This window comes from Salmo salar, chromosome 13 (genome assembly GCF_965601325.2).
Source record: "Salmo salar chromosome 13, fSalSal1, whole genome shotgun sequence".
Classification (NCBI taxonomy): Eukaryota; Metazoa; Chordata; class Actinopteri; order Salmoniformes; family Salmonidae; genus Salmo; species Salmo salar.
Window position 1 is genome coordinate 38,362,418 of NC_138303.1, and position 23,715 is coordinate 38,386,132.

At 40.8% G+C, this 23,715-nt stretch overlaps 2 protein-coding genes across 5 annotated transcripts; both read right to left on the reverse strand.

Moving 5' to 3' along the window:
• Positions 1-595: 595 nt before the first annotated feature.
• On the reverse strand, positions 596-5,872 carry tuba5 (tubulin alpha 5). 2 transcript variants are annotated; one of them, XM_014136219.3, is made up of 5 exons: positions 5,671-5,872; positions 3,291-3,516; positions 2,323-2,471; positions 1,504-2,184; positions 596-1,391 (listed from the first exon to the last, which is right to left on the reverse strand). In XM_014136219.3, exons 1-5 carry the CDS (start codon positions 5,671-5,673, stop codon positions 1,095-1,097), a joined length of 1,356 nt encoding a protein of 451 aa, XP_013991694.1. In that variant the 5' UTR covers positions 5,674-5,872; the 3' UTR covers positions 596-1,094. The 2 variants fall into 2 exon arrangements, with proteins under 2 accessions (XP_013991694.1, XP_013991695.1); XM_014136220.3 differs by lacking the exon at positions 5,671-5,872 and adding an exon at positions 5,088-5,195 and having other exon boundaries at positions 2,367-2,471.
• Positions 5,873-6,567: 695 nt separating this feature from the next.
• On the reverse strand, positions 6,568-22,354 carry klhl12 (kelch-like family member 12). 3 transcript variants are annotated; one of them, XM_014136217.3, is made up of 12 exons: positions 22,077-22,354; positions 18,542-18,781; positions 17,650-17,803; positions 14,539-14,756; positions 9,946-10,095; positions 9,544-9,658; positions 9,310-9,416; positions 9,036-9,231; positions 8,698-8,856; positions 8,487-8,585; positions 8,177-8,363; positions 6,568-7,688 (listed from the first exon to the last, which is right to left on the reverse strand). In XM_014136217.3, the coding sequence occupies exons 2-12, from the start codon at positions 18,722-18,724 to the stop codon at positions 7,562-7,564; spliced, it is 1,695 nt and encodes a 564-aa protein (XP_013991692.1). In that variant the 5' UTR covers positions 18,725-18,781; positions 22,077-22,354; the 3' UTR covers positions 6,568-7,561. The 3 variants fall into 3 exon arrangements, with proteins under 3 accessions (XP_013991692.1, XP_045549184.1, XP_082816182.1); XM_045693228.2 differs by lacking the exon at positions 22,077-22,354 and adding an exon at positions 19,947-20,039; XM_082960056.1 differs by having other exon boundaries at positions 7,573-8,064.
• Positions 22,355-23,715: the final 1,361 nt, after the last annotated feature.

Sequence of the window (23,715 nt, forward strand, 5' to 3'; positions counted from 1 at the left end):
AGATGGAGTATAAACGACGCATAAATTACTACTTTCTTTAGTCAGACCCTAATACATTTTTTTTAAACTAAATTGTAATGAAACATATATAGGCTATGTAGAGGCCTATTATTAAGTCACAAGATTGAATGCACCCGACTGATGTCCTCCGTGAAGTGCTGTAGCACACAGTGCATTTGAAGCCTATGCTACATCCAAACCAGCATCTTCATTATAGTGTCAAATATTGTTCGTCTGACAAAACATCGTCTTATTGACAAGTTGAATATACGTAATTGTGCACCATGTTGATTGGTAAAATATTAGGATTTCAGTGTATTCATTCTTGAAAATGCTTTTCATTGTATCCTCACTGGCTACTGTTTATTATCGCGGAGGGATATTTTCAGGTGACACCTTCACCGCTGCCGGATCTTGTTCTTTAAATAGCCCCGATGGGAGTATTTTGATTGGATGTATCTGCTTTGCAGGGGACGAGCATTGATGACTTTTGATATGTAACACAGTTTGAGGCTAGTCACAAATTATATCGATGCGCTCCACAATAATGATCCAGAGACCATAGCCCAGTAGCAACAGTCATCAGCTCACGGAATGCAATGGGTTACAACTGTTTATTACATAATTATAAAATATTTATACATCTATAGACTCATAATATACTGTTAGTAAACTAAATATAAATGCTCAATACATTATTACTGAAACAGAACATGACAACAGAACGTGGGTAAGGTTCTCCAATCTACTCCTGGTTGAGTTTGGCCCTAGCTGTAACATTCTAATCATCATCAATTTCAAAGTAATATGCAGAGAGAAAAAATATCTTGTTCAATGTTGTACTCAAGACCGATTTTATTCAGAAGCTGAAAACTATTGCAATTGCAAAACATGGCACTTTGGAACTTACCGATTAACAAGGTGTTAATAAACCACAAAAAAAGTGCATCTGGCTGTACATACGGTTTATACAACTTCAGATGTTTTCGTTCAGGGCAGGCAGATACAACAGTATATTGTTACAAGAAGAAAGAATACAAAGACAGAATATGACATTTTTAATAGACAGATTGGACATCATGGTTATTTGGTTCTTAATATTCCTCACCCGCATCATCATCAGATTCTGTGCTTGTTCTGCCCAGCTCTTCATAATCCTTCTCCAGACAAGCCAGGTCTTCTCTGGCCTCAGAGAACTCTCCCTCCTCCATGCCCTCACCTACATACCAGTGCACAAAGGCACGTTTGGCATACATGAGGTCAAACTTGTGGTCCAAACGGGCCCAGGCTTCAGCAATGGCAGTGGTGTTGCTCAGCATGCACACAGCCCTCTGGACTTTAGCTAGATCACCTCCAGGTACGGCAGTTGGGGGCTGATAGTTGATCCCAACCTGATTAGATAGAAATAAAATAAACAAATGACCCCTTAGGCCGCGAAATAAATATGGTGTTCATCTCAAATCGCAATATAAACCATATACAGGAGGCAATCATGTTACTTACCTTGAAACCGGTGGGGCACCAATCCACAAACTGGATGGAACGTTTGGTCTTGATATTTTGAATGGCAGCATTCACATCTTTGGGCACCACATCTCCACGGTACAGCATACAGCAGGCTATGTACATGCCATGCCGAGGGTCACACTTGACCATCTGATTGGCTGGCTCGAAGCAGGCAGTGGTGATCTCAGAGATGGTCAGCTGCTCATGGTAGGCCTTCTCAGCGGAGATAATGGGCGCGTAGGTGACCAGGGGGAAATGAATGCGGGGGAATGGGACTAAATTGGTCTGGAACTCTGTGAGGTCAACATTCAAGGCACCATCAAAGCGTAGGGAGGCAGTGATGGAGGAAACGATCTGACCGATCAATCTGTTGAGGTTGGTGTAGGATGGACGCTCAACATCAAGGTTGCGGCGACAGATGTCGTAGATGGCCTCATTGTCCACCATGAAGGCACAGTCAGAGTGATCCAGGGTGGTGTGGGTGGTCAGAATGGAATTATATGGCTCTACCACAGCTGTGGACACTTGGGGAGCTGGGTAGATGGCAAATTCCAGCTTGGACTTCTTACCGTAGTCAACAGACAGGCGCTCCATCAGCAGAGAGGTGAAGCCAGAGCCAGTGCCTCCTCCGAAGCTGTGGAAGATGAGGAATCCTTGTAGCCCTGTGCACTGGTCAGTCTAGGGAGAAAACCAATTGACCAACTCAACACCAGTGATGCACATATATATTGGCCTTAGCCTATATTATTACTACATTATGACTCAAATCCTTCCTTTGACTGTATGACCAAGATCTGGTCTTAATGTGATACTTACCATTTTACGGACACGCTCCAGAACCCCGTCAATGATCTCCTTACCCACAGTGTAGTGTCCACGGGCGTAGTTATTGGCTGCATCCTCCTTTCCAGAGATGAGCTGCTCAGGATGGTAGAGCTGCCTGTATATTCCCGTCCTGACCTCATCTGGAGGGAAAACAATCACTCATCAACAAATATAGGACATCAACTGGAAATGCCACCTAAATTACCACACAGTAGTATCAATTAATTGTTGATTTGCTCTTGGTTGGCAGTCCTGTGCATTGATATTATGTAGCCTATAAAGCTGTACTTACATCCACCCACAGTGTAATGCAGATTCACAATTTTAACAATCAGAATTTTTTGTATTTATTCATGTGCAGTAGTAACACTTCTAGAACTGCTACAGTAGTGTAAGTGTTTTGATTAATGCACACTACTTAACAGACATACTGCAGCTCATTAGAAGTAACCTTGCATTTTATTCATTATTACTTGGCAAGGGATACTTGTGTGTACTTTGGAGCAGCATATCCTGTGTGTGGGCTTTCTTTATACATTCATCGTTTTGTTGTTGGCCCAGTTGTTATTGTTGTGAAAGTTTGGGATGTGTATCACTAATAAACCCCTCATTTATTCAACATTTAATTATTTTATCATCTCTTCTTCTTTGTATCAATATTCTACACCACCACTTACCAATTACAGCTGGCTAGGTCCACAAATACCACCCATTGTACAAGCTTTCCTGAGCCACGCTCATTGAAGAAAGTGTAAAAGGCGTCATCACCGCCACCAACAATGGTCTTGTCTCTTGGATACCATGCTCTATCCAGCACTGGTCCCCGCATGCATTCCCAATTAGCGCTCCTGCCTGGCCCATGAGGATGGATATGCATTCACACTACACATGTGCAATCACACACACAAACATGAATGATGGGTGGAGAGAAACAAAATGTTACAAATGACATTGCTTACCAACCACCGTTGGCTCCAGGTCCACAAATATGGCCCTGGGAACATGGCGGCCAGAACTTCCTGTGTTGAAAAAGGTGTTGAAGGGGTCAGTCCGTGAATTAGGCCCCTGGTCCTCTTCATTGAACACCCCGTCAGGCCCCACACCGTGTTCCAAGCAGAAGAGTTCCCAGCATGCATTGCCAGTCTGAACTCCCGCCTGACCCACGTGGATGGAGATACACTCTCTCTGTTGGCAAAAAACAACAGCATGACTACTTCCTGTTCCTCAAACCGTCTGTCTGAAGTGGAAAATACATAAACAGCAAAGCCCATCTGACACACAGATACTGTAAATCGGACTATATTAACACACAAGGAATTTAACTATGATGACATCTAGGATTTACTAATAACAACATTTGTGTATGTTATCTTTTCTGCTTTGGCTGATTGTTTACACCTCAGTAAGCACAGTCAAAACTGAAGAGGCCGAATGAAAAGTTGATAGAAAAGCAAAACTGGATATAGAAAAAGTCAAGATATATCCATTACCACGTGGTTCAAGTATTTCAAGGTAATGCCAAAAGTAGAGAGCAATATGGTAGCTCCAAATTTAAAGTAACTATGTCACTAAATAATTATCCCCAAAGATTCTGAACTTAAATCTGGTCAAATAAAAATGATTTATTCCTTTGATAGTCAGTTTCCCGGACACAGATTGACCCTAGTCCTGGACTTGAAATCAGGGTGCTTTTTTTGTCCAGAACTAGGCCTAATCTGACTCTTGGAAACTGTACCTAAATGTTTAAAGAATATATTTTAGGCAGACTGCCAGACACATGTTTCAGCAGGTCCAGATTCGTAGTCTTGGCACTGGATCTCAGGGGTAGGGAATTCTAGGTTCTCACAAGGTGGTAATAAACTGACATTTGAAAAGGAAATGGCATCTGTAAAAATGTAAAACTAAAATGCTGTGTAATAACACAGTAAGTCACAAAGACAAATATAACTCCTAAATCAGGAATACAACGTAACTTATTGTATGATGATGTGAAAGGGGCTTGGCATGCTTGCTATACTTTTTAATGGCTGATTCTTTAAAAAGTACAAGGTATCATGCATAGGCCCATAGGCTATGTACTAGACTACATGTTTCGTTTATGTACACAACTGATATAAGAAGTTACTGTATCACAGTACATTACTTTCCTAGACTCCTGCCTAAATACAGGTAAAGTAAGCTAATATTTTAACAGATGTATTTGTCATTTGAAAGTTGAAAACCTCATGAAAGTTTGTCAAGCATATGACTCAATCGGCTGTGTCTGCCCCCTACCAGAGACGGAAGACAACTCGCTGTTTTTTGTTGTTGTGGATCAATGAACTAAGTAGACCAGACTCAGCTGCTATTGCATTGGTGTCTTTAGGACACCCAGTAAAGTAGACCGGAACTGACCCTTTTTTTAAATGGTAAAAGGCCTGAGTGAACTATCTTCATTTATCCACCATCTTTGCCCACACCATACCACTTTCCGCTTCCTCACACAGGCTCAACAGATTCATTGGATTCCACTCTTTCAGACACAGACAGTATACATTCCCACGCATACTGTATTACCACAGTTTCTAAACCCAGAGGCGCAACAGCGCAAGACTTCCGGGAACGCATGCGAAACAGACAAAGCAGGCCAAGCCGGGGTTTGAGAAGTCAATGAGAGAGAGAAGTGAAAAATGATTCCTTAGTTATTAATTTTCAAAAAATCTAAAGGCACAACCTAGATTCGAGACAATGTCTTAAGTAGTTGAACATGTTATTACCAGTGGCGGTTCTAGACGATTTCAACTGGGGGGGCCAACATCGTGAAAGTCACACGTTTTCATTTTCCTAAAAAACAACTATATATATCGAAGGAGTGCGGCCCGCACATGCGCAGTTCGGTGCGAGACGACCGTTTGGCAAGATTACGTATTTCTGCGCATGAGTTTAGCTAGCCGAATTCGCCATGACATCGCCTACAAGTGTGATTGGGAATTCTATTAGAGAAGCAGCTTCTGCCTATCTTCATACTGTAGGCTACTTTTTTTTGTATTACATTGTTGTAAGAACGTACTAACAAAGTATCAACTTTCATACTAATGGATACATTCAATTGATAGGGGTAGGGCCCTACGCATGGCGGAGGCTATATGCATAAGTCAATAAAAACTTTTTTCAAATGAAACATCTGAAATCGTCGAGTAAATGATGGTCCACATTTTCAGACCGCATGAACATTACATTTGCCTTTGAGGTTGGCAAATATTAATAATAACACTGAAAATGGGGAAAAATGTACTAACGTATTTAGGATTTCAATGCGAAAAGAGAAAAATGAAATAGTTATGTAAAGTGCGGGCATACCATTTCCTCCTGTCAAGATTCAGATGATTGAAGACGCGTAAACAAGGTTTTGAAAATTAATTGTTAGCATACAGTAAAGGCGCAAAAAGTTTTGCTACAGCTCCGTCGACAAAGGTCTCCGCCAACACAGGAATGTAGACTGGGTCTGCGCTGCACTTTGAACACACCGCCCTGCACACTACTAAAATACCTGAGCACTCTAGTCGAATTGTCATTGGATCCCAGTGGTGACGGTGTAGGTATGATGACATTTCAAAAATGGATTTACATGTAACCTAAAATATGTGATTTGGTTCATACTCCATCTACATGTAGATATTGTTGTGATTTTGGGAGGTAGCCAGGTTGGAACTGAACCAGGCTCTGGCCTTGGGGCAGTCTGCTCTTATCAAGGATCACAAGATGACCCCCTTATTTGATAAACCGACTACAGTATTGATGTTTGAACAACACAAACAAACATTTACATATACAGTATATGTGATTTGGTTCATACTCCATCTACATGTAGATATTGTTGTGAATTTGGGGGGTAGGCCAGTTGGAACTGAACCAGGCTCTCGCATTGGGGCAGTCTGCCATAAAGCTCTTATCAAGGATCACAAGACCACCCTCTCTTATGGGAAACACATCCCTGCCCCCCCAAACATCCATCCACACCCCTGATAGCCCCACAGTAGTGTCATCCCACTTCTGACTGGTCAGTTCAGGGATTAGCCCAACCGGGACTCAAACCCAGGTCCCTGCGAGTGTGACTGTCAGTCCAACACCTTAGCCATGATACCAAGAGGTCCGAACCCCTTGACAAAATCACTAGGCTTGTACTAAAGGTCACCACAGTACACATCAGCATAACATTCTGAATAGCCTTAATAACGAATACAAATATAAAAGCGCTAAATTATCACAATGTTTATTCACTTTTCATGTAACAACAAAAGACTAGTCAGTATTTTGCACTTGCCCTGGAGAATAGCAGTCAAGTTTTTTTCTTGTCGAAACAAATCCACTGTGGACAAATGCATGCACCATACACACATAAAAAAACAAAACATTTTTGCTTTATTAGCAGTGTTCTTCAGTCTGTCGCCGGGGACAAAGTGATTTTTACAAGATGACAGAACAGCAAAAGAGCAAGGAATCATGTGCAATTATGAAACGCTTTCCCTAAAATGTAATTCATTTCAAAATGTCTTTTATACATTGAAAATAATGACTGTGTCAGGTAAATACCAATTATTCAAGAAGTGATTTTGTTTCTAAAAGCACTTTATACATAATTACAAAATCTACAAAGGGTTTTCTAATTGATAACCTGGCAAAAGCTAAATAATCATCATACTTGATGGTATGACAACAATCATCACAGTCCTAATGAGGCATCGTGGTTGTTAGGTTCAATGTGGGCCACAGGGGCATAAGGCATCTAGCAGCAGCAAACTGGATTCTCTTGTGTTTCTTCTGCTCCATGGCCCATAACAGAAGTAGAGAAATATATTGCACTTTAAAAGACGAGTCAAAAATGTACCTCACAGGTAACCACTACAATGGGAACCACTAAAAGAGTGTCATGCAATCGAGTGGGTTGGGATGGATGTCTTCTTGGATGCCACAACTGTTGATGAGGAGACTGAAATAACTCATCTCTGTTATACACCCCCTGTCCCTTATCCATTGAATACCAAGAGTTTTCCCACAGAAGTAACCAAACTCAGATGAGAGAGTCTGATAAACAATCCATCAAGAGACTTCGGGGAGGGCATATAGCACACTGGCCTGCAAGTGAATGATCCCTGTGTCGCTCCATAGTAGTGGCAAGTAAATATCAAATTCAGGTTCAGGACTAGCTGCCTGCCCTCCTCCGCTTCATCTGACTTTTCTGAGGTAAATCTCACTTCTCTCGCAGGACACATACTCCTGCATCGCAGCGCTGTGTGGCCATGGAGGTGACCACCTCCCAGTTGTCAATCACTGGGTCGTAACACTCGATACTGCTCAGAAGGGAGTTTCCATCATACCTGGAGAGAGGACAAAAGAGCACAGGGGAGAATGAACAACATCATATGGCTGTGTTCAGTCACATCCTCATAATCGAAGACTGGACCATAAGGGGAGGTTGCTTTTATGATTCAGATATTACAATGTTATCTAAGTAAGAATAATATAAAGCAATTAAAAGAGTTGTCATACATAATTTATATGAATAATCCCAACCAAAATGCATCTATATCTCTGTCAATACTGAAGTTGGGTACAGAGTCGTGGTCGGATGGTAACACTCCTGGCTCTATGCACATGTACAACTCTCAGCCGGAGACCGGGGTTCAATCCCTGTGTCCTCCCTTGACTCTGTATCTCCTCTTCACCTGTCTCCCCCATTTGTTTCTCATCTGTCTGTCATTAAAAGCAATAAACATACGAAAGGACAGTGAATTTCCACTCCTTTAAAATATTGGATATTTTAAATATATTAAAGCCGGAGAAGGATTGGGATGTTTAGGCTTACCCAGCTATGGCGTAGAGTCGTCCCCGGAGGACGGTAGCTCCTACGTAGCAGCGGGGAGTGGTCATACTGGCTACCGTGGTCCAATAGTCTGTCCTAATGTTGTAAAACTCCACCGAGTCAAGATGCGCTGTTCCATCGAAGCCTCCCACCACATAGATGTGGTCGTTGAGCAAGGCTACACTGGCCCCTACAACAAAGATTATAGGCCCTTCAGACATACTAACCATAGCCATATGTAGAGAGAGCCATACTGTATATAATCTATATACAGCCCTGATACTATTATATTGTCATACTCTGGAGTACTGACCTGAGCGTTTGGTAGCCATGGGGGTAACATTAGTCCAGTGTCCTGTGTGAGGGTCATACCGTTCCACTGAATTGAGGATGTTCAATCCGTCGTACCCACCTGCAACAAATGACATACATCCTTACTAAGGTCAGGGGAAAAACAGGTGGTATTTTAAATATTTATACATCAACACCATTACAAACTTAAATAAAACATCTTGAATACCCACCTAGACAGTATATGAGTCCACTAGCCACCACCAGGCCAGCCCCTTCCCTGGCTGTCTGCATGTCCCCCAGCATACTCCACTGGTCAATATTGGGGTCATATCGTTCCATGCTGGTGTGACGGCGACTACCGTCAAAGCCTCCAGCAACATAGATCATATCTGTGGGCACAAAAGTGAGAAAAGATATGGTAGGAAATGTTCCAACAACTTTTTGGAAGTCTGCTTTAGATAACACTTACAGGGTTTTGTAACATCTGAGGACAGTCATTCTCTTCAGTGCTATTTGCTTTTGTAAACCCCATGACAATGAGGACTGTCAATCAGAGAAGATCCTTTACCTCCGAGTGTTGTCGCCCCGGCAAGGCCACGCCGTACATTCATAGTGGCGACGTTGTACCAGATACCATCCTCGTCGGCCGTGTAGTCCAAGCACTCCACCGAGCTAAGCCGCGATCGACCATCGTAGCCGCCAATCACATACACGCGGTCATTGAGGGACACGGTAGCCACGTAACGCCTTTTCCGAGCAATGTTCTTTAAAAATATGCTTGGGATAAGTTAACCATGATCAGAGAATAGAGCCAAAATGTCTAATAAAAAAATGCTACTTACAGGTAAAAAGCTCCACTCCTGAGTTTTAGGATCATACTTCTCAACAATATCTATAGGGGATTGTTGACTGCCGAATCCTCCAATAACGAGCAGGACCTCCTTGGCACCTTGAAAGAGCAACAGTGAATCACTTTTTCACATCAATAACAAGGTGGCAACTCCCACTAAGCTTGTATTGTATCCCTATTATTAGGACAAGGAAAGCACCTCAAAAAAGGGAGGGCAGTGCTGTACCTAATCTGGCTTGGGTGCGTGGCCCCTGCATCTCACTCCTCAGCTCAGGTCTAAGGTGGAATTTCTTGGCCTCATCAACAAGGTCTCGACAGGGAAGACTGCATCGAATGAGGGGCTGGAACACGTCACAACATATACAGTACTTTATCCAGACATTAATAAGACATAAAACACCACAAAAGTTTCTTCCCTTGTTCAACACTTGAGGCCTGTTTCCCAGACTCACACTATAAATCATGCTCAATGGAGAATCTTCATTGAAAGTGGATTTTAGGCCAGGACTGGGTTTAATTTATGTACGGGAAACTGGCTGTTGATGTATTAACACAAATCCATTATGGGGAGGGCTAAGACAAGAAAACTGCCTACATCACGTGATAGTGTGTGGTCTAGCTGCCTCACCTCTGAGTCGATAACGTCTGTGATATAGCGCGGAGTGAGCAAAGGCATCCGCACATGCTCCAGCATCTCCGATAAATACGTCTCCCTCTCTTTCCTATTGTGTTTAACCCAATTCAACACTGCCTCGAATACAGGCTCCTCTGAGTCCACCTGCAAATAGAGAAAACATGTATTGACAACCACACCCTGACAACAAAACCAAACATGCTTGTTGTAAAAACGGTAATCCCAGAGTATAACCACCCAAGGTCAAACATGCATTCACTCAATCACACTGATTTCTTCACAGCAAATTCTGCAGTTTTAAATCAACACAGTATTACATTTAACACTGTTCCAGTGTCTATAAGGGTCCACACGTTTCAGTTATAATTAACACACTGCCTAGTGTAAAGCCTTATTTGCATATTTCCCAATGTTCCTTGCCTTTCTAGTGAATTGTATTTCAAGACCGTATTTGTTAGTGACAGACACATGGTTGTTGCATTCATTCATTTTCAGTCCTGTGGCCTTCACCCAATGAGTTCCTAAGCGAAAATGCTTTCATAATAAAAAAATGTGACAATACAATAGGTATTTCATAAGGCCTTATACTGAGGGCCTGGTTTTACCCTAATACAGTGGCCTGAAATTCACAGTTTACAGGCCATATCATGATTTCAAGTCCACTTGCGCTGGCTTGCAAAGTGATATGTAATTCCAATTGGAATCCAGCCAGAGTGGGGATATCCAACATTTGGAATTCTTATTCACCCGCAACCTGTATTCAGAATGACTGCCAGGATTGGGAAGACTCAGATTTGAGACTACCTAAAGCATATAAACTTTAACAACCATTTCAGTAACGTGTGCAATGAGTCCAAGTAACAGATTGGATTAGTTTAGAAACATTTGTTATTTATATTTAAGTGGCATAAGATGAATTAATCAATAAAACAACGTACATGCAAAACATAGATATTGAAACAAACAACTCTAAAAATCTTCCTGAAATAGAGCATTCTGGGAAATATGATAATGATGGGCGTGGTTTTGGTTCAACTCTGATTATTAACAGTGAAGGGAAACTGAGGCTTTCTGAAATTGTTAATTACTCTGCGCTTCGTTATCTGTTCACAATGCTCATTAGTAACATCTGCTCGTCAGCAATAAATAGCAGCATGTGATGATCAGATATACATTTTTTTCTCTGTGGTGCAGCGGTAAGTTGTTAGCTTTAGTAGCCTATAATCAGTTGGAATACCAGGTTTGCACCTTATATCATACTTCCCATTTTTGCCTTCAAGTTGACTTTTTTTCAAAAACTGAATCTATGGCATTAGTTAGGATGCTTAAGACAGAAGCTTTTAGTAAGTAAAATAAAAATTTGAACAACAATGCAGAAAGTGTGGTTTCACACAAAACAATTTTCAAAACAGTAGGTCTTCAATGGGATTCGACCTCATACCCTAACATCCCTGAATGTTCCATACTCTACTTGCTAAGCTACTGGTCAGGTGAAAGTTTTTGTACAAAAAACTATATATGTAAGTATGGTGTCCAGTAGAGGTCGGTGTTTGAAAGCCGCTTAGAATCTAAGAAAGCACCGAAACCACAGCCAAATCAGTGGGATCTCGCAACACACGTTTTGAAAAAGCACATGATCAAATGAAGCTTCGGACGTCATTGATGATTTGATTTGACTTCTGATAAAGTGATGCACGCATCGGCACACTGCTTGGAAGTTAGCTGCTTAGCGATTTTGACGCACTCCTCTGAGCTCCTGTATCAAATGTAACATCACTAGTTATTAACACCAACACTGGGGTTATTTTACACCAATGACTGTTAATTTAACACAGAGTTCATTTAACTCCTGAATCAACACTATACATTTTAGACCGAAAAATCAACACTAGGTAACACTGGCCAATTTGCTGTGTCCAAATAACTGAGATCAACTTCAAGAGGAAAGTCAAAGTCAGATTTTCATTTATGATGTAGATACTGTCAACTACGGCACAGTTACAAAAATAACAGGAAATTGTGCCTTTGATTTAACTAAGTGTACAGTGCATTCAGAAAATGTTCAGACCCCTTCCCTTTTTCCACATTTTCTTACGTTACAGCCTTATTCTAAAATGGATGAAATAAAAAAATGCCCTCTTCAATCTACACACAATACCCCATAATGACAGTGAAAAAGGTTTTAGACATTTTTGCAAATGTATTACAAATAAAAAACGAATACCTTATTTACATAAGTATTCAGACCCTTTGCTATGAGACTCGAAATTGAGCTCAGGTGCATCCTGTTTCCATTGATCATCCTTGATGTTTATACAACTTGATTGGAGTCCACCTGTGGTAAATTCAATTGATTGGACATGATTTGAAAGGCACACACAGCTGTCTGCAGTATATAAGGTCCCACAATTGACAGTGCATGTCAGAGCAAAAACCAAGTCATGAGGTCAAAGGAATTGTCCGTAGAGCTCCGAGACAGTATTGTGTCGAGGCAGAGATCTGGAGAAGGGTACCAAAACATTTATTCAGCATTGAAGGTCCCCAAGAACACAGTAGCCTCCATTATTCTTAAATGGAAAAAGTTTGGAACCACCAAGCCTCTTCCTAGAGCTGGCCGCCCGGCCAAACTGAGCAATCGAGGGAGAATGGCCTTGTTCAGGGAGGTGACCAAGAACCCAATGATCACTGTGACAGAGCTCCAGAGTTCCTCTGTGGAGATGGGATAACAACCATCTATGCAGCACCTTTATAGTAGAGTGGCCAGACGGAAGCCACTCCTCAGTAAAAGGCACATGACAGCCCTCTTGGAGTTTGCCAAAAGGCATCTAAAGAACTCTCAGACCATGAGAAACAAGATTCTGTTCTGACAAAACCAAGATTGAACTCTGGCCTGAATGCCAAGCATCACGTCTGGAGGAAACCAGGCACCATCCCTACAGTGAAGCATGGTGGTGGCAGCATCATGCTGTGGGGATGTTTTTCAGCGGCCGGGACTAGGAGATTAGGCAGGATTGAGGGAAAGATGAACGGAGCAAAGTACAGAGAGATCCTTGATGTAAACCTGCTCCAGAGCACTCAGGACCTCAGACTGGGGCTAAGGTTCAACTTCCAACAGGATAACAAACCTAAGCACACAGCCAAGACAACCCAGGAGTGGCTTCGGGACAAGTCTCTAAATGTCGTTGAGTGGCCCAACCAGAGCCCGGACTTGCACCCGATCGAACATCTCTGGAGAGACCTGAAAATAGCTGTGCAGCAAGGCTCCCCATCCAACCTGACAGAGCTTGAGAGGATCTGCAGAGAAGAATGGGAGAAACTCCCAAAATACAGGTGTTTCAAGCTTCTAGCGCCATACCCAAGAAGACTTGAGGCTGTAATCGCTGCCAAAGGTGCGTCAACAAAGTACTGAGGAAAGGGTCTGAATACTTGTGTTAATGTAATATTTATGTTTTTTTATACATTTGCAAACATTTCTAAAAACCTGTTTTTGTCTTTGTTATTCTGGGGTATTGTGTGTAGATTGATGAGGGGGGAAAATTATTTAATCCATTTTAGAATAAGGCTGTAACGTAACAAAATGTGGAAAAGGTCAAGGGGTCTGAATACTTTCTAAATGCACTGTATATTACACACATTTTGATCTCGAAAATCATGACAAACCAAAATACTTTGAATTAATAGGTAAACTATAAATCAAGTCCCATAGTTATAATTATTTTTTTATAAAGAAAGATATGCGCTGTGTGGTTAAAGACAGGAATTTTCAGAGCACAAAAGCATACTTAAATCAAATTGTCTTCCCCATAATTTCAGAGCCAGGCAAATCTGCACAGGGGGCCCCATTAATGGAGATTATTGCAGGTCTACACTTGCACCGTTCCTTTCCAATTTGAGACTTGTGAAAAGTGTCCCCCACGCTTTCAAAGATGACCCTGAATGGAGATCAGAAATGCACCTGAGGCAGCATGACTGTGTGCTCTCTGAATTCACAAACAAATTCAGTAAACTATTCCAACTTTGGTAGCACTTTACATCAAGTTTCTCTTATTTTACATTTACATTTTAGTCATTTAGCAGACGCTCTTATCCAGAGCGACTTACAAATTGGTGCATTCACCTTATAATATCCAGTGGAACAACCACTTTACAATAGTGCATCTAAATCTTTTAAGGGGGGGGTTAGAAGGATTACTTTATCCTATCCCAGGTATTCCTTGAAGAGGTGGGGTTTCAGGTGTCAGGTGTCATCCTAATTACACTAGTAACAACATTGTATTAACACGTTGTTACTTAGTTCTTCAGTAATTGTAGTTTCAGGTGTTTCAGGTGTTCAGGTGTCATCCTAATTACACTAGTAACAACATTGTATTAACACGTTGTTACTTAGTTCTTCAGTAATTGTAGTTTAATTGCATAGAAATTGAGTTGTAATTACAAAAGAGGAACAGTGACTTTTCCTATTACACAAACCATTCAACTCCATTAATATGCATTTACAAAGGCTACAATGTAACAACAACAATATTACTATCCAATTAGAGCGTTAAAACACAGGTATAATACCTCACCAAATCCACCTTTGTTTACCTGGATTTCATCGCATTTAACTAGTTTTTCAACCTCGTTCTGGCAGAGCAGCATAAACTCCTCATGTTGAACAACCTCAGGGAAGTGCTTCTGAGAGAAGAGCTCAGCGGCCTGCATCAGGTCAACGCAATTGTGGGTCTCAGCAAAGTCCCGAATGCCCAGGCAGTTTGTGGGATCAAGCTGACTATCCAGAAAGTCACAACATGCTCTTTTCACTCCTGAGGAATACAAAGAAGTGCTGTACGTTAATTTGTGAAATAATGTTGAAGTATTTAAAACTGCAATATGTAACTTTTTGGGCAACCTGCCAAAATTCACATAGAAATGTGTGTTATATTTCTGTCATTCTCATCAAAAGCAAGTCTAAGAAGCGGTAGATATGTTCTATGTGTGTCATTTATTTTCTTACGATTGTTTTTGCGTCTTTCACTTTTGGTTTTGTACACCAGCTTCAAACAGCTGAAAATACAATATTTTTCGTTATAGAAAATATATTTCACAGCGGTTTAGATGGTACAATGATTCTCTACACTGTACCTGCTTGTTTTCTTCACAAACTGAAATGTGTATTTTAGCAACCTGGAAATGGCAGAGCGATTTCTGCCTAGTACATCTTTATTTTGCTAAAAACTTGTTGAGAAAAATTAACAATGTTTCAACGATATTATCAAATTAGCAACACATTAGCCAATCATATTGCACAAACCTGATAAGGGGTGCTGATGGGTATGCATTTCCTTTTACAAAGGAGCAGATTTAGATTTAACTGTCATACAACTGTTTTGAAAGCCAAGAAGAAAAAATAAAAATTGAGTACAATACAATGATATATTTTACTTTATGGGGACTGAACGCTTAGTTAAGGCTGCCAAGCTAGCTAGGACAGAACAGATACAAAAGTCAAAGCCTTTGAGCCCAACAATGACAGGAGTCTCTCACAGCCTACCCCACCCAAATCGAGAGGCCTTTGAAGCCCCCTCCCACTGTTCAGAGTCCATCCACTGGAATTTTATACCAGAAATCTGCCTCCAGAAAAAAGCTTCTCCCAAGTGGGTGTGACACCTACTACCTGTCTCCCCGTCTGGTACAGGTACCCTCGCTACACTCCCCCCTCTCTCCCGAGCTATCGCTCACCTCCAGCACACATGCACTGTTGTGGCGAGTGACTCTGAACTTACAATGGCTTGCCCCAAGTCGTTATCCTCTACGGGATCGGTGTCCCTTCACCGGGATGATTGAGCTAACATGCGCTAATGTGATTAGCATGACGTTGTAAGTAACAAGAACATTTCCCAGGACATAGACTTGTCTTATATGGGCAGAAAGCTTAAATTGTTGTTAATCTCACTGCACTGTCCAATTTACAGTAGCTATTACAGTGAAAAAATGCCACGCTATTGTTTGAGGAGAGTGCACAACAACAACAAACTTATCACGGCAACTGGTTTGTACATTCACCTCTGAAGGTAAATAATGTACTTACATTCAGTAATATTGCTCTGATTTGTCATCCTGAGGGTCCCAGAGATAAAATGTAGCATAGTTTTGTTTGCTAAAATCAAATTTTATATTCAAATGTAGGAACTGGGTTCTAAAGTTTGAACCCCTGCTGTTTCTGGATTTGGGTATGTCATTTTAGGCAAAAATGGAAAAAAAAAAAGGGGCCGTTCCTTAACCTTGTTCTGAACACCTCCAAAACTAAGGTCATGTGGTTTGGTAAGAAGAATGCCCTTCTCCCCACCGGTGTGATTACTACCTCCTGAGAGTATGGCTAGATGGTACACTGTCCTTCTCTCAGCACATATCAAAGCTACAGACTAAAGTTAAATCTAGACTTGGTTTCCTCTATCGTAATCGCTCCTTTCACCCCAGCTGCCAAACTAACCCTTACTCAGATGACCATCCCATGTTCAATTACGGAGATGTAATTTATAGATCGGCAGGTAAGGGTGCTCTCGGGTGGCTAGATGTTCTTTACCATTCGGCCATCAGATTTGCCACCACTGCTCCTTATAGGACACATCACTGCACTCTATACTCCTCTGTAAACTGGTCATCTCTGTATACCCGTCGCAAGACCCACTGGTTGATGCTTATTTATAAAACCCTCTCAGGCCTCACTCCCCCCTATCTGAGATATCTACTGCAGCCCTCATTCTCCACATACAACACCTGTTCCACCAGTCACATTCTGTTAAAGGTGTCACATGTGCTCCCTCTCCGGCCTCTAGGTCACCAGGCTGCTCGTTATGGAGCACACCTGTCACCATCATTACGCGCACCTGCGCGTCATCAGACTCACCTGGACTCCATCACCTCCCAGATTACCTTCCCCATATATGTCAGTCCCTTTGGTTCCTTCCCCAGGCGTTATTGTTTCTGTTTCATGTCTGTGCGTTGTTCGTGTTTCTTGTTTTGTATTATGTTGCGTTTATTTATTAAAACACTCACTCCCTGAACTTGCTTCCCGACTCTCAGCGCACATCGTCACAAAAGGTCCCCAAAGCATGCACATCCCTGGATCGCTCATCTTTTTTCATTTTAATGGCAGCTAGCGACTGAAATGAGCTGCAACAAACACTCAAACTGGACAGTTTTATCTCAATCTCTTCATTCAAAGACTCAATCATGGACACTTACTGACAGTTGTGGCTGCTTTGCGTGATGTATTGTTGTCTCTACCTTCTTGCCCTTTGTGCTGTTGTCTGTGCCCAATAATGTTTGCACAATGTTTTATGCTGCTGCCATGTTGTTGTCATGTTGTGTTGCTATCATGCTGTGTTGTCATGTGTTGCTGCCATGGTATGTTGTTGTCTTAGGTCTCTCTTTATCTAGTGTTGAGGTGTCTCTCTTGTTGTGATGTGTGTTTTGTCCTATTATAGATATATTTTTTTAAACATTTTTAATCCCAGCTCCCGTCCCCGCAGGAGGCCTTTTGGTAGGCCGTCATCGTAAGTAAGAATTTGTTCTGACTTTCCTAGTTAATATTTTATTAAAGTAAAACAAAATGCTACTTTATTCCACAGAGTATATACAGTGGATGTAAAGTATAGTGCATATAGCACACCCTGTCCAGGGGTTGTCATATTCTTTTTTGACTTCTCAACTTACCTTTGAGCTGCAGCAGACAGGCAGCAGGAAGCAGTTCCTGGACATTCTCCACTGTGACCAGGACTGTCTCTGTGTAAACAAAGTCCAGCAGGATCTCCATGGTGGACGCAGTCAACCCCTGAATGTCTACGAAGGATTTCCCTTTCTCTGACAGCTGCAAAAGAACAACAGCAAAGACAGACAGGTCAACTTAAATGACTAGTTACTAGTATTACTAGTAGTACTAGTCTCTCTCGCTAGACCCTGGATGCTCCGCACGATCCATCTGGCTGTGAGAAGAGACTAAAGGGGAATACATCACACAAAAAAATATAAATTGTTTACTATTTGTCATACATGTGTAGGCAGCTGTGAATTATAGTCAGCTTTGATAGTAAAAGAGCAATGCTCACCTGATGATTCCTAGAGAGCTAAAAATGTTAAAGGAAAGAAACTAGGTCAACTGAGCTGCAGAGAAATAATTAGCATTGGACTATTTCTGCTATGCACTTTCATGGCTTTTTCATGGTTGAGAATATGATCCATGCAATTTAGTTCAAGTTTTTAGTAAATTAATAACCAGATGGCAGTCCGATAGACACCGAAAGACATATTTCTCAAGAAATGAATATCAGTTTAATTTCAGCCTACACAAATCTTAGCTGGGTTCTAAGCACAAGGCATATGTAGAAACTATTTTGGTAATGTCAACCTCAGAATCAGTTAATCAATTATTCCCTGTCTCGTTCTGCATATAAAGAGAACCACCAGCAAAAGTATTTAGAAAGTTATTATTGCTGATGACACTGGTGATCAGAGTCTTGTTAGGATTAGATTTCCTGGCAACCTTTTTTTGTCCTGGTTTTGTGAGGAGTCACCTCTACATTATCGCCAGTCTTGTGCTTACAGTTACCTCGCTGGTGAACATGGCGCAGAAGTAGTCACTGCAGGCTGCCAGGACAATGCGGTGCACAGGAAAGTCAGTATTCTCCACTCTCAAAGTGATGTCACAGAGTGTGTTGCTCTTACGAAGTGCGTTCATGGCATTGAGGATGGATTTGGCATGGGAGTTGGTCATGATGTCTTTGGGAGCCATGGTACTGTACTTGACAAGGGTGCCTCAAGTTTCAAGAATCTCAACGTGCTGCAATATCTGGCAAAAACAGAAAAGCGCGATTGAACACAGTTTGTAGGCAAAGTGCAAAGATGACAAATTATGATACATTACATGAGACCTCGACCACTGAGGTTAACAGCTGTTTAATGTGCAGGCAAAATGCATTTTTTAATTTCATCTTTATTTAACCAGGTAAGCCAGTTGAGAACAAGTTCTCATTTGCAATTGCGACCTGGCCAAGATAAAGCAAAGCAGTTCGACACATACAACACAGAGTTACACATGGAATAAACAAACACAATCAATAATACAGCAGAAATAGTCTATATACAGCATGTGCAAATGAGGTAGGATAAGGGAGGTAAGGCAATAAATAGGCCATGGTGGCAAAGTAATTACAATATAGCAATTAATAAACACTGGAATGGTAGAATGTGCAGAAGATGAATGTGCAAGTAGAGATACTGGGGTGCAAAAAAGAAAGATAAATAAATACAGTATGGGGATGAGGTAGTTGGATGGGCTATTTACAGATGGGCTATGTACAAGTGCAGTGATCTGTGAACTGCTCTGACAGCTGGTGCTTAAAGCTTGTGAGGGAGATAAGAGTCTCCAGCTTTAGTGATTTTTGCAGTACTGTAATATATTACAGTGAACAACAATTGAATAACTAGCTAGACCTATAAGAAATCTAGAAATAACTGCCTTGTCCGCACAGATGATCAGGGATCAAATCCAGTCCTTCACATTGGTGCCATGACCTGAGCTGTGTTTGAATACCCATACTGTAAAAGAACGGTATCCTTTTAGTTGAGTGTACTTGTGCTTCGCCTGTCTACCGGAATTTGATGCTGTTGTATTGCAACTTCTTGCTAGCTTGTCAGCATAACAAATTACTAGCTAGACATTTTACGATTTCATGAACAATGTCCATTGAGAATGCACAATGGACTATACCAATTGACTAAGCTAAGAATGACGAATAGTCAAGTCAATAAACGTTGGGTAGTTAGTTAGATTGCAGTTAATATACTGGCAAGTTCGATGTATTAGTAGCCAACTAACGTTAGATAGCTAGCTAACATACCGGTGCATACAAGCAACTGCTGTAATAATATGCTATGTGGTTCGTAAGGCTAGCGTAGCTAACAAATTGTCTGCCAACATAATGTGTAACGTAACTTATATGAAAAGTAATTACTTATATTTTGCACGATTTTCTTCAAACCTGAAAATGCTGTGAAGGCACGCCCATTTTCTGAAGAATTGCATTATGGGCCCTCAAAGCACGGCAATTGTATCCACTGCTTATTTAGGATTTTGTTTGTATTTATTTTTTAGAGAAATTGTTTTTATTTTTGTATTATTATTATTTTACATAGGGGAACACAAGTACATATTAAGAATATGCAAAGGACAATTGGGCTAGGGGGTACAATATCACATTACACAAGGACCTTAAGGGACATACATACATTTATAATTCTAAATGCTTTTTTGTTGGTAGAGTATTTAATGGTCTTTAAAATATAGTTCCATTTATTTTGTAAGGTAAGAAAATGTGTTTTATTTGTAAATTTACATTTATAAATAAGAATTTTGGCCAAAAGAATAATTACGTAAATTAAAATTACGTAAAATTGTTTCAACTTATTTCTATCATAGGTGTAAATCTTCATAAATGTGTTAAATTATAAATCTACTGATGTCTTGCCACAGATTTCTTACATGAATACAATGCCAAAAAATTGTAACTCGCTCTGGATAAGAGCGTCTGCTAAATTATGTAAATGTAAATGTAAAAAAGGGTGGTTTACTAAATCATATAGTGGTTGGCAGGATAATATTTATAAATAATTTTAAAAGAAACTTCCTTCATTTTGTTAATAAGTATGTATGTGTGGCAACATCCAAATGTTTTTCCCAACCGATATTATCAATAAAACCATTCCAATAAAGCATGACATAAAGTATAGATACAACAACCTGTTGAAAAAAGGCTTGTATAGCTCTATTGTTGTTGAATGGACCAAAAGAAAAACAAATCTTTCCTACTGATGAGTCAACAGGGTTAATCATAGGTATGTTTTTATTTAACCTTCATTTAACTAGGCAAGTAAGTTAATAACACATTCTTATTTCCAATGACGGCCTGCCAAAAGGCAAAAGCCCTCCTGCGGGGACGGGGGGTTAAGGTCATGTTCTGAGGATCAGGTCTTGACACGTTCCTGAATAATAAAGCAACACCTGAGGGAATGGCATCTTAAACAATTGTAAAATCTTTAGGCGTGACAGGGATCTTGTAAAGTGATAAGTATACTTTTATAAACTGGGTGGTTTGAGCCCTGAATTCTGATTGGCTGAAAGCCATGGTATATCAGACAGTATACCACGGGTATGACAAAACATTTAGTTGTACTGCTCTAATTACATTGGTAACCAGTTTACAATAGTAATAAGGCTCCTCGGGGGTTTGTGGTATATGGCCATGGTCAATATACCACGGCTAAGGGCTGTTCTTATGCATGATGCAACGCGGAGTGCCTGGACACAGCCCTTAGCCGTGGTATATTGACCATGGCCATATACCACAAACCCCTAAAGGAGCCTTATTACTATTATTACTATTGTAAATGTGTCCAGGCACTCCGCAACAGCCCTTAGCCGTCATATATTAGCCATATACCACACCTCCTCGGACCGTATTGCTTAAGAATACTTGAATTTTGGGGAATGTAGTTTGACATCCGGGAACTCTTGGTATACTAACTATATCCATATTATGACCAATAAGCATACTACATACTGAGTATGAGTATTCGAACACAGCTGGATTCAGACAGCTAGCTAACGTTCCAATTCTTTGGCTAAGCTGGTGTAGCACATGGGGATGTGTGGAATTTACTCCTCAGTCTGAAGTGTCCCCACATGCGCCAATAATTTGCTAGATTTTCGCGTGGCCCCGACTGGCTCGCTTTTTTTGTGGGGGGGGGGGTCACGTGTGCCAGCAAGGCATCGGTTCCGAGTTAGTGCCAGGTATGGGCTGAATTGGAAGGAAGTTGTACTCGTTAAATAAGCGACGTTACACTGGCATCTGTCCAATTTGAGTTGAATTAGATTTGCTCAATGCAAGGATTTTAAATAAGATGTCACCTTATGACATTTTCCAACTCCAAATAGCTAACTAACTAGCAGGTGGTTATGCCAAGGCCAACTAGTCGCAGATAACCGTAGCTAACTACGAGTTAATGGTTTGAATGAATATGACAGACAAACTACCAAATAAGGAACACGAATGGCACACACAGTATCAAGCAATACAACTACCCACCACCTAGCTAGATAGCATTAGCAAGCTAACTAGCTAACTCCAATGCAATGATGGCAGACGTCCAAGTCACAGTTGAGGATGCCAAATGTGATCCATGGTAGCGTGTGCTTTCCTGCAATAGTGTGGGCTATTGCGAAAGAGTTTTTCTAAGTAATTACTAACAAAATATGAATTTCAAGGATGCCGCAACAAATCTAGCTGGAGAGCTATCCGCAGTCAGTGTAGCCTTTGACAAAAACACGATGACTGTACGTCACGACTCACATACGTGCAAGCAGACCTCGAATGCGAATGTGCATGTTTTTACTATTGAAAGTAAACACTAAACCAATGTAAATAAACCCGCAAAAACTCAGAATCAAAACAATACATTTTTTCTCTCCCTTTTTAACAAATTTAGCAAGGGGATTTCTGTTTGTTTATTGTTGTGACCGCCTGCGAAGGGTCGCTAGAGTTCGATTTTTATGAAAGGTGCCAAAAGTGCAACATCGTCAACCTGGCGCACACCGGTGCTCATCCACAAGAGTATATTTAGTCCCTGGGACATCATACCTACTATATATACAGTACCAGTCAAAAGTTTGGACACACGTACTCATTCAAGTGTTTTTCTTTATTTTTACTATTTTCTACATTGAAGAATAATGGTGAAGACATCAAAACTATGAAATAACAGCTTCTATCTCAAGGCCATCAGACTGTTAAACTGCCATCACTAACATTGAGTGGCTGCTGCCAACATACTGACTCAAATCTCTAGCCACTTTAATAATTACAAATTGGATGTAATAAATGTATCACTAGTCACTTTAAACAATGCCACTTTATATAATGTTTACATACCCTACATCACTCATCTCATATGTATATACTGTACTCTATACCATCTACTGCATCTTTCCAATGCCGTTCGGCCATCGCTCATCCATATATTTATATGTACATATTCTTATTCATTCCTTTACACTTGTGTGTATAAGGTAGTTGTTGTGAAATTGTTAGATTACTTCTTAGATATTACTGCATGGTCGGAACTAGAAGCACAAGCCTTTCGCTACTCTCACATTAACATCTGCTAACCATGTGTATGTGACCAATAAAATTTGATTTGATAACACATATGGAATCATGTAGTAATCAAAAAAGTGTTAGTAGCCACCCTTTGTCTTGATGACAGCTTTGCACACTCTTGGCATTCTCTCAACCAGCTTCACGAGGTAGTCACCTGAAATGCATTTAAATTAACAGTTGTGCCTCGTTAAAAGTTATTTTGTGGAATTTCTTTCCTTCTTAATGCATTTCAGCCAATCAGTTGTGTTGTGACAAGGTAGGGCTGGTATACAAAAGATAGCCCTATTTGGTAAAAGACCAAGTCCAAATTATTGCAATAACAGCTTAAATAAGCAAAGAGAAACGACAGTCCATCATTACTTTAAGATGTGAAGGTTCAATGAAGGTCCAATCCAGAAAATGTCAGGAAATTTGAAAAGTTTATTTAAGTGCAGTTGCAAAAACCATCAAGCTCTTTGATGAAAGTGGCTTTTTGATGAAACTGAGGACAGCCACATGAAAGGAAGCCCCAGAGGGGCTGCAGAGGATAAGTTCATTAGAGTTACCAGCCTCAGAAATTGCAGGCAAA